Source organism: Chenopodium quinoa, unplaced genomic scaffold (genome assembly GCF_001683475.1).
Source record: "Chenopodium quinoa cultivar QQ74 unplaced genomic scaffold, ASM168347v1, whole genome shotgun sequence".
Classification (NCBI taxonomy): Eukaryota; Viridiplantae; Streptophyta; class Magnoliopsida; order Caryophyllales; family Amaranthaceae; genus Chenopodium; species Chenopodium quinoa.
Genome location: NW_018742651.1, coordinates 4,768,621 through 4,780,591, shown reverse-complemented (window position 1 = coordinate 4,780,591; position 11,971 = coordinate 4,768,621). Strand labels below are relative to the sequence as shown.

General features: G+C 36.0%; 1 protein-coding gene and 1 long non-coding RNA gene across 2 annotated transcripts; both read left to right on the top strand.

The window, feature by feature from the left end:
- Positions 1 to 1,085, top strand: LOC110722157. The gene is made up of 2 exons (XM_021901419.1): positions 1 to 298; positions 387 to 1,085. Exons 1-2 carry the CDS (start codon positions 46 to 48, stop codon positions 1,001 to 1,003), a joined length of 870 nt encoding a protein of 289 aa, XP_021757111.1. The 5' UTR covers positions 1 to 45; the 3' UTR covers positions 1,004 to 1,085.
- Positions 1,086 to 9,216: 8,131 nt separating this feature from the next.
- LOC110721995 lies at positions 9,217 to 10,006 on the top strand. The gene is made up of 3 exons (XR_002511504.1): positions 9,217 to 9,320; positions 9,440 to 9,645; positions 9,730 to 10,006. It is a non-coding gene; the product is annotated as an uncharacterized LOC110721995 (long non-coding RNA).
- The last annotated feature ends 1,965 nt before the right edge of the window (positions 10,007 to 11,971 follow it).

Sequence of the window (11,971 nt, the reverse complement as noted above, 5' to 3'; positions counted from 1 at the left end):
CATACGGTTCACCGTGAACAGGATGAGTTGGAGCAGTTTCAGTTGATGTTTGACCAAGTGTCCTCCAGTCACCCTTCGATCATTCGTAGTGCTACACACATACTTCATGACATGTTCAATACATCGTGTTTGGATACCGAGGAACCGGAAGGGGTCGAGCGACCTAGGGGTCGACAACCACGGCGGAACAAGAGTGCGTTTGAGTACATTCGCGGTCGTGGCCGTGGCCGTGGCCGTGGTCGTACATCCTCATCAAGTGGCAGCCAATCATCGTCGTCGGTGAATATGCCCGGCACCGGTAAGACATTCGACTTCAATTTCTTTTGTTGACTGTTTGATTAGTTTACTGTTGACTTGTTTATTGTGTTTATTGATGTGTGTAACAGGGAGAATGGACATTGAACATTTTCCATATAAGGACAGGATCCCTAATATCATGATGCCATTCTTGGACGGGTGGAATGATGTCATTGCAGATGGTAACTGCGGATTTCGGGTTGTGGCGGATGTGTTTCAAATGGGTGAAGACAACTACGGTTTAGTGCGGCAGTTGATGTACAGTGAAATCGCATCAAACCGAGATGTGTATGGCCATGTGTACGGCGAGGACTTGGATAGGTCTCTGCAGCGTATCCGGTGGGGAGGGGGACCTTGCGATCAAAATCATTGGTTCGATGCGCCACTTGATCTCTTTGCCGTTGCAAACATCTACAAGTGTGCAGTCATGCATTTCGGCCTTGGTTTACATAGTCGAGCCTATTATCCATGTACAACGGTTCTGCCCTGGTGTTCGCGCGAGACCGTCACCAGACCGGTAAGGGACGTTGCTATTGGATTTCTTGGGCCGTCATACAGACATTTTATCCGATTAGACATGTCACCCGATTTTCCGGTCCCACATATCATACCGAAGTGGTATGAAATTCGTAGAGCAAGCGTGGAGGGTTGGGATGCTTTGTACCATGCTCGCGTGCAACAGTGGAACAATTTAATTGCCATGTAGTTTTTGTTGATGTACACCTACCTTTTACTATGAGGCCTTGTATTGTCAATACTATGTCATTTCTATGTGTTCATTTTTAAAAGATAATATTGAATTTTAAAAACTAAGAACAATAATTTCAAATATTACAAACTAAAAGATAATGTCTAATTTCAAATATCAGTAATCCCTCTGTGACGCCCACTTCCACTGCTCAAGGGTCCGTTCCAGATCGTCAATAACAGCTCTGCCTGATGCACTCGTCATGCAGTCCCTTTCCTCAAAAAGTCGGTGTCCCAACTGCATAATCTTGCCCATCCACTACACAAAACAAAAAACATGAAACGACGTATTATACATATATATATTAAAATAAGAGAACAACAAATAAAAGATGAGACGTACCGCATAAGAGGCAGTGGCAGGTGGCACATCGTCATCATCTGCGTCGTCGATGTCTTTGATCAACCTCGGGTGCGAGTGCCGGATGTACCATTCCATGTAGTGCTGGTCACACATGGCAGTCACCCCACATAAAAAATAAAAATATAAACAACACAATATAAATAAAAACATAAAAAATATAAATATAAACATAAAAAAATATAAATATGAACAAAACAATATACCAAAAACAAAATATATAACCAAAAACAAAAAATATAAACAACAAACTAAAAAATGAAAAACATAAACAAAAACAAAAAATCAAAAATGCAAAGAAAAAACCAAAAACAAAAAACTAACAAAACTTAAAAAATTTAAAATTGCAAAAACTTAAAAAAAGAAGAACATCAAAATTTTAAAGAAAATTTATAAAAAAAAAAGGGAACTTATAATTTTTTTACATACAAAAATATAATTCAAAAAAAAAAAAAAATACATAGGAACATAAAATTAAAAATTAAAACCAGAAACAATTTTTTTTTAAAAAAAAAAATAGAACATAAAATTAAAACAAATAAAAAAACAAAATTTAAAAAAAAAAAGATAAAAAAAAAGGGAACATACAATTTAAATAAAAGAAAAACAAATTTTTTTAAAAAAAAAAAAAAAAAAATTCGAAAATAAAATTTAAAATTAAAAAAAAACAAAAAAAAAATTTTTAAAAAAAAAAGAGAAGGAGGCGCCTAGGCAAGACGCCCGTACGGTGGTGGCGGCGCCTAGCCCAGACGCCACTACCACGGCCGTGGCGCCTAGCCTATGCGCTGCCGCCGTGGTAGTGGCGTCTGGGCTAGGCGCCGCCACCACCGTATGGGCGTCTTGCCTAGGCGTTTCCTCCGTGGTGGTGGCGTCTCGCCTTGGCGCCCCACCGTCGCCGGAGGTTTTTTTTTTAAAAAAAAAAATTACAAAAATTTAAAAAATTAACTTCTGGCCGGCAAACCGCCTTCCGCCCACCGCCGGTGCCGCCACTTCCTTGCCGGGCCGCCTCGACATAGCTCTGGAAATAATTTAGAGAGAGAAAGTGGAAGTAGAGAGTAGAGAGAGAAATTGTGTTTTTTAGTTTGAGGGCAAAAGTGTCATTTCACTCTTATTTTGTGGGCTTTATGTAGGAATTTGCGGGCGATGTTTAACAGTTCACTTAAATTATGCAGATTGCATTGATGTGGCATGTGAAAATTGAAATAAAACACAAAGGGGATCCCCGATGCATAAATTAGCTCGGAAAACACAACAAGTGAAACTGGGAATTAAAAGGTGGAGCCTTGATAAAAGATGTGATTGGAATGGGGAATGGGATAAGTTTGATAAAGATATCCTTGAAGCACAGTTGTTACTGGAAAGTGAAGGAGAGGCAAAGGACTTCTTGAGAGTCAGCAAACAAATGGAAGAATACTCGAGAAATACGACTATTCACTGGAGACAACGGGCAAAATTAAATTGGGATTACGCAGGTGACACTTGCTCAAGATATTTCTTTAATTTTGTGAAAGGAAGAAAGGCGAGAAACAAATTAGAAGCTATTAAAGATGAGAATGGGGATTGGACAACGGAGGAAGGGAAAATTGCAGAGATTGCGATGAATTATTTTCAAAATATATATGAATGCAACCTTTTTTCTCAGTCACAGACTAGGGAGGACGAAATTGATAGGGGTGTTAAGGGTATTACTGCCTTGCTCTTTGAGGATCAAAAGGACATGCTCTCAAAGCCTTACACAAGAAGGGAAATAAAAAACGCCCTCTTCGCAATGAAACCCTAGAAGGCGCCAGGCCCGGATGGGATACCAGCAGGTTTCTACCAGAAAAATTGGCCTTGGATTCAAGACGATTTAATTGCTGCTGTGCAATCGGCACTAACCTCAGGTAACCTTTTGAGAGAACTCAACTTTACTAGCATTGCTTTAATTCCTAAGTGTGACAATCCGAATTCAATGGATAAATTGAGACCGATAGGACTTTGTAATGTTAGCTACAAAATCATCTCTAAGTGTATCACTAATAGGCTAAGAAGAATGATTTCTGATTTAGTTAGCCACTTTCAAAATGCCTTCATTCCTGGGAGAGCTATCTCAGACAACATTTTGCTTGCCCATGAGCTGCTTGAGAATATCAGGAAAACTAAAAAAGGTGTTAGGGGTAAAATTGCTATTAAGACGGACATGAGTAAAGCGTACGCCAGAATCAAGTGGGATTTTTTGGAAAGAGTTTTATGCAATTTTGGCTTGCCTAGCTTAATGGTGAAAACCATTATGAATTGTGTTTACTCGGTCACCTTCTATGTGATTATCAATGGTGGCACTCAGAAGCCCTTTAAGCCAAGGTGTGGGCTTTGCCAAGGAGACCCCTTATCACCTTATTTATTTATTTTGTGTATGGAGGCTTTGTCTGGTTTGATTAGGTGTGAAGAAAGTTCTGGAAACATTGCAGGCTTAAGTGTGGCGCAAAGAGCACCTAAACTTAGTCACCTATTCTTCGCTGATGACTCAGTTTTTTTCATTCAAGGGAAAGAAAGCAGTGTGGCAGCCTTAAAGAGAGTGTTGGACACTTACTGCAAGGCTTCTGGCCCAACAATCAGATTTTGTAAGCTGCCTGGTACACCAAGACATCAGATTTTGCTTTGGAAGATTATTAAAGGGGCTCTTCTTGTTGGGAGTGAAAGAAAGAGAAGGGGTCTGGGTTCAGATCACCATTGTCAGCTTTACTATAATGAGATGGTCAGTGATCACTCATGTGTTGAAACCTTGGAGCATTTGTTCAGGGACTGTACCTATGCTAGCCATGTCTGGAGGGGTTGTAATTTGGGAGTAAATGTTACTCACCAAGCTAATATTCCAATCGCAGATTGGATTTCCAATTGGCAAAGAGTTTTGTGTGATAAAAAGAGGGATCTTGGGGAAAGTTATGCCTTGTTTATAGCTGGCTTGGAGTGCATTTGGGTGGCAAGGAACAACTTGATCTTCAAGAAAACCAAGCAGAACGCCTTGGCTACTATAAAAAAAGTAGAGCACAATGTGACTACTTATAAGCAAACTAACACCTTAGATGAGTGTGCTGAGATGACTGATTCAGAGAATGACCACCCTCCGGGGTTTGACACCACAAGCGTAAGAAGCAAGAAGCGTGGTCAAAGTAGCTCAGTTCAACTTATTGCAGGGAACATGGGTTGCAGGAGGGCTATTCTTAGGCTATGCAAAATTAATAGCAGATAGAGCAACTGCTGGAATTGGGAGCTGGAAAGCACTGATGGTTGTACTCACAAGGGAGAGGTCCAGCAGCATGTAGCTGATGTAGCAAATAACATGGTGGAGTCAATGCTCGAAGGTGTTAGTTGGGCTCTTAAGATGAAGCAGTTGCATTTAGAGGTCACTACTAAAGACAGACAACTGGTTAATTGGATGTAGGGTGATCTCACAGGAGCTATGAATGCCAGAGGAGCTATTAGCAAGATCCAATGTTTACTGCCTTTTTTCCATTGTTTTAGTATTATTGTTGGTCCTGGGGACTAATTCCCTGTTATCTCAGCTGTTAAAAAAAAAAAAACATTGCTGAACAAAACATCAAATTTATAATAAAGCACAATTAACTAGGGGCACACAATTAATTCAATAAACGAATTATGTAAATAAAAGAAAATTAGCAATGATATAAATTTAAAGGAAAACTTCCCTGATTTATTTCCTCCATTAATCATTCATTGCATGAACTTGATTACTCCTCTAGAGCCCTCCATAAATAGGTAAGGTTTTCCTGCTTCCTTCGTTCCACTGCTCACACCTTTTATCAGATAAGCCAAGAGAATGCCCCAGTCTACTTCTCTTTGTTCACATCCATTAACAATGCCAATTGTAGGGTCCCCTTTTGAAGAATGAAAGAATCTTCGTACCAAATTATCATGAGGGAAAATGCTCAAGAACACACGCCCTATTATTCCCTTGACTTTACTTCCACCATGTGGGACTTAAAAATATAAATACATCAACACAAAATCAGCCTCCCACAATTGTTATTTGCATAATAAAACGTAACCCAATAAGTGGGTATTATATAGGACTTGACGATTTGCATAATAACATTCATTGGCGGTCCCCAAATCCATAAAAATATAATTTTTTTTTTGTGTTTCGACACTTAGCAAAACATCGAAATTGATACATTTGAAATATTCTTTCTACTCCAATTCGGCATAATTAAAGGAAACAATAGTATATTATATGATACTATTTTCCTTCTGAATCGTTTGGTAAAATCACCTTTGATTTTGATTAAAATTAAATTTTAATGTTAATTGATAGGTTGTTTAGAGCTTTGGTGTTGATAACGTGTAATAAAGTGAGGTTAAAATATGAGAGATGGAGAGAGAATTAATAACTGTGTTCTCCTTGTATTTCATATAATGGAGGTATATATATATATATATATATATATATATATATATATATATATATATATATATATATATATATATATATATATATATATATATATATATATATATATAGTACAATTGATAGGGTTTGCTTGGAGAATAATAAACCCTAAAATCTAGAAAGTTCTGGAATAATACAAGGGTATAATGGGCATCCACAAATATATATTTCATAACATTAACAAAATTATTTTATTTTTAATTGAATTAAACATTATTGCAAAAGTAACAAAATTTGAAGAAAAAAAAAGTTTATAGTATTATCGAAGGCTGAAATAATATGTAGCAGTATTGTTTAATAATATTTACCTCATTTTTTTTACAAAAATAATACCAAATAAAAGACTACTTATATGTTAAAATATATTAGTTGGGTTTATAATCTTTATATGGAGCTTAATTATTGTTAAGAATTTTAATTGGAAGAAAGATATTTTAAATTATTATAAAATTATTTCCTTAAAGTAAAATGGGCGGAAATTTTTTTAATGAGATTATGACAAGTGTCATTTTAGGTTCGCTTTTAGTATAGGTTAATGATATGTAAAAATCAAATTCTTAAAGAGTGAGTCTTATTATAATATATAAGTAAGGTGAGGAAAATAATGATCGAAACATCATATATATATATATATAGCATGAGATTAATATAGAAGTAAGGCTTTCCCAAATTATAATGTTACACTAGTGGAAAAATTTCTATTTGTAACGGCTTAATCGTAACGGGCATGTTGTTGCCCGTTACAATAACATCATTCGTAACGGGCGAAATTAAGGTCCGTTACAAATAATTATCAATCTGCTTAAAAAAGTAGTATTTGTAACGGGCGGTAAGGTGTCCGTTACAAATAAATACTTATTCGTAACGGGCACCTTTCTGTCCGTTACGAATAAATATTTATTTGTAACGGAAAACTTACCGCCCGTTACAAATACTAAGTTATTCGTAACGGACATTTTTTGCCCGTTACAAAAAGTACAATCAAAACGTGATTGACCAACTTATTTGTAACGAACTTAAAATGTCCGTTACGAGTAAATGTTCAAATTTAGCCCTCAATTTTTTCAATCCCCATTTTTCAATTCGTCATTTCGTCCCTCATTCACTTTTCCCCATTGAAGCACAATCTTGATCTGTTCCCCATTGAAGCGCAATCTCTTCTCTGGTGCCTTCTCCGTCGCCGGTCCTCGTCCCTTCTCTCCCTTGCAAGCTTCGATCCTCTGTTTATGCGGGTGTTGGGATCGTTTTCGCCAGTCCTCTCTTTCTCGCTTTGTCTGTCGCCGGTGTTGGGATTGTTGGGCGTGTATGTGCTGGAAATTGGAGGCTGCCAGCAGTTCGGGTTATCTGAAGAGCTCCGGTGGGTAGTGGTTTGTTGGGTGGTGGAAATTGGAGGCTGCCAACAGTAGGGGTTATCCTCAACCCTTTCTCCCTCGCAAGTTCCTCGTTTCCCTCGCAACTCCGGTGGGTGGCGATTTCTTGTGGTTTTTTCCGGCGGCCATGTGAAGAACTCAAGGTAATAAGTTTAATTTACTCAAAGTAATAAGTTTTATTTTTTTGTTAGCCTTAATTTTTAGAAAAATTAAATCTGTTAAGTTTGTTAGCCAATTTTTTTGGTAGTGAGGTGAAGAACAGTTGATTTTTTTTTTCCAGTTCAATCATTTTTTGATTTTTTTTCAGTTGAATTTTTTAATTATTTTTTTCTTTGAATTTTAATTACTATATTAATTTTGTTATCATTTTTGTTTGAATTTAGGTCATTTGTATATGAGAAATTTCTACTACTGATGAAGAATGTGAAAATTTGATATCAATTTTAAGTCCTAATCTGATTTATTTTAGATCATCAACATTTTGAACTATTTCTGTTCTTTTTGAACTTGAAGTTTTGGTTTTCGATTCATTGTTTTTGCTTTAATTTTTTCTTGATTTTAGATGATTGTTGATTGAGTGATTACTGATCACGTTTTCGCCATTCTGATTAATTTTTGGTTTATGCTGGATATATTAGGGATTATTTTAATTTATGTAAGAATTCATGATTGTTGATGAAGTAAGAGTAATTGAGAAATGGTTTCAGCTTAATTTAGGTATGTTAATGCAATTATTGATGAAATTTGGTTGGGGAGAGTGATGCTGAAAATACTGACACAATTTCCAGGACTATATTCCTGAGAATATGAGGTTTGATAAAGAATTGGAGTTTCGAGTAGTCGGGATATATGTGAGGGGACAGATTGGGGTTCCATAGTGCACCAGGACGGTATATACATGAGATTCAAGAAATAATGTACTATATGATAAGTAGATTGACCAACTAATATAACTGACTAGCTAGTCAACAAGAAATGACCTGACAATAATATATGGTCGCTTTAGTAAGGATTTTTTTTTTTAGAGTTCAAATACATTTGGGGCGTTGAGCTACATAATAAGGGTTACGATATCAATGGATTTACTTTTTCCACTTGTCATCAAGATGAAAAAAGTGTGCAACAAAATAGTGGTGTTGTCGTGGTTGCATCTTCTACTGAATACTCAAGTTCTAGGAATAAAGGCCAGTTGAAGCTACACAGGCATATTACGGTGTCATTCAAGAAATCTGGGAGTTGTATTATGTTGATTTCACAATTCCTTTATTTTGTTGCACATGGGCTGATAACCGTCGTGGTATGAAAACCGATGAGTTATTTGGATTCACCTTGGTTGACTCTAGTCGATACATTGATGGTGAAGAGCCTTTTGTATTAGCCTCACAATCGAAACAAGTATTCTACATCAAGGATTATATAGATCCGCAATGGCGTGTTGTAGTTGAAGGCAAGAGAAAAATTGTGGGTGTGGAAGATGTTGTGGATGAAGAAGAGTATGACCAATTTGATGACATCCCGCCTATATCAATGGGAGTGAAACCTCTACAAGAAGGGGAAGATATTGTTGATGATGTAGAGTATGATCGTGAGAAAGGGTTAGTGGTTCCTATAACTACAACCAAGGTTTTTGTTATTGTATTCCTTTAACAATAGTATTTTTTTGCAATAAATATTGAATTTATTAAATTGGTATATATCTAAATCATTAATTGCTTTATTGTATAGTATTTACATTAATATGATTTTATTGTTATGATTTTGATTCTAATTCTTATTAATTTCATTTTTTGTGTAGGTGTAGGCATACTACAATGGAAGAAAACATAGATGATCATGATGGACAGGAACAATCTGGTGACATGGATGCCTCCACTTCCCAAGTAAAATCTTCTAAAAAAAGGGACGAGCCCCGTCTAGAGCAGTCCAAACAACTACACCCATGTTCCTCGAATTTGATGAGTTTGAAATGCCTATTGGAAAGTGGAAATCTTCTTATGGGAAGCAAATTGGTAATTGTGCTCAAAGAGTTAACATTAATGTGAAGGGATATCCGAAGTATGATAAAGTTCAAAAGCAAAACTTGTGGGAGGAGAGTAAGGTAATTAAGATATAAATATGGGTTATTGCTCTAAATTTAATGATACTTAAAATTAATTGTGAATATTAACATTCTCTAATTTTGTGGCGGAAGTTCAACATTGATGATCCGAAGGGTAGTAAAGAGAAGAAGTTCCACGAAGCTGTTGGTGCTAGATTTAGGAAGCACAAGTCTTGGTTAGTTTCACGATTCATTACTAAGGAAACTGCACCTCCGCCCTGACTCACCAAGTGCAAACATTAAGCCCTGGGAGCTTTATGAAGGTTACATCATAAAAGAGCAATGGAAAGAGTTTGAGACATATTGCAATACAGATGAATTTAAGGTGTGTAAGATATTATAAAAGTATTTTTCACATACTTTATTTTAACTACAATACTACTTACAATAGCTTTTCATTTTGTAATAGGCTCTGAGTGAAAAAGGCAAGGAAAATGCAAAGAATAATAAGCATCGCCACCATCTAGGCTCCAAGAGTTATGAGAGGGCTCGAGTTGATTGGAGTAAGACCAATAGAATTCCAGCAGAATCTTAAACCTCAAGCACCACAGAGTCCACGACAAGCATTGTAATGAGTGAAAAGCTTAAAAACCGGTCTCTTTATTGGATTTTGGCCCGTCAAACTCGTCATGCAGATGGATCGTGGGCTATAGACCCGAAGAATGCCAAAACCCAGTAAATAGCCAATGCTATTGTAAGTGTTTTTCTAAGAAACCAAGTATACGTTTTTTTTCAGTTACTTGTTTATACTTTTGAGCTGATCAAGTTCTGATAAGGCCTTTTCTGTTTATTGCTCATTTCCTACGTTGTTTAATGGGAAGCCTTTTCTGATTAGTTCTGATAAGGCCTTTTCTGTTTATTGCTCATTTCCTGCATTGTTTAATGGGCTTCGCTAAATTTGAGGCCTTTTCTGATAAGTTCTTATCAGTTCCGATTAGTTCTAATCTGTTCTGATCAATTTTGAAATTACAGTTCCGATCACTTTTGAAATTACAGTTCTGATCAGTTTTGATCAATTCTGAAATTTCAGTTCTGATCAGTTCCGATCAGTTCCACGAAATCATAGTAAACCTGTTTCACCTGAAGTTGTTATTCATTCTTATAAATCTTTGTTGTTTATAAAGGTTCATATTGATTATGTTCTATAATTTATGTTGAATATATTTTATAACAAAAAAATTTTGTTTGATGAGAGTCTAATGTTTTACCATTGTTGTATAAATATTAAAGGTTTTTAAAAAAAAAATTAACCCTTACATTCATAAAAGAGTAGAAAATAAATAAATGGAACTACAGAAGGTTTATTATATTGATGAAACCTAAAGATTAACTTACAAATTTGGATAATACGAAGTATTATATTGCTAACTGTTGATCTTAAGATCAGAGTTAATAACCTCTCAAATCAGTCATTTTAAAATTAATCTAATACAAGTACTACATACTAGTAAGAATATAAAAGATCAGATGTTAAGAATATGAGGTAATGCATTCATGATCAAAAGGGAGGAGGAAAGAGTGAAAGTAGGGAATCCTACATTTCTGAGATGATGAGCCTTTCGGCACTTAGGCTGCCCTGAATAGCCCATCCTATGTTCTTTGGTCTCGTCAAGTTTAGTAGCAATCACTCGTTATTGAATTCGAGTTTTTGATTAATACCATAGCCATCTAGATAAATTGAAGAATAAAAGTATAGTTCCGATTTGTTCTGATCAGTTCCGATCAGTTCTGAAATTTCAGTTCTGATTAGTTCCGATCAATTCTGAAATTTCAATTGTAATCAGTTTCGATTAATTCTGATCAGTTCCGATCAGTTTTGAAATTTCAATTCCAATTAGTTCTGATCAGTTCCAATTAATTCTGAAATTTCAGTTATGAAATTTCAATTCTGATCAATTTCGACCAGTTTTGAAATTTCAGTTCTGATCAGTTCCGATCAATTCTGATCTGTTCCGATCAGTTTTAAAATTTCAGTTCTGATCAGTTCCGATAAGTTTTGATCAGTTCTGAAATTTCAATTTCGATTAGTTCCGATCAGTTCATTTCAGGCCTTTTCTGTTTATTGCTCGAGTCCCCGCCTGTTATCATGTTCACTGCCATCATTGTTCTATGATGTATATGCTGATCAGTTCTAATTAGTTCTATGCATATTGCTTTATATGTTGATCAGTTCTACGCTTTAGATGGTGTAGGCTATAAGTCTCTCTATTTATGCATATCATTTTTTTTTTCAATTCAGGTTCTTGTTCTTCCATATCTTATATATGTTTTATTTCTTTGGGAATAGTTGGAAAAATTGCAAAAGAATGATGAAGGAAACAATTCAAGTGATGATATTGGTATGGATGCCCTCAACAAGGCTTTAGGAAAAAATGATCACCGCGGGCATGTAAAAGCACTAGGAAGGTGTAGGGTTGGAGTTAGTCACACACAAGTATTTGGGAAGGGATACTGAAAGGGTAAATCATCCGGCCAAGGTGGATGCTCATTGGAAGAGTTAGAATCAATGAAAGCTACCCTAACTCAAGAATGGGAGGCGAGGCTAGAAGAAAAGGTTGAAGAGAAGATTCAAGAGAGGATTCAAGAGAGGATTGAAGAGAGGATCGAAGAGAGGTTGGAACAACGTGTGGCAATGTAGGTGAAAGCTTACC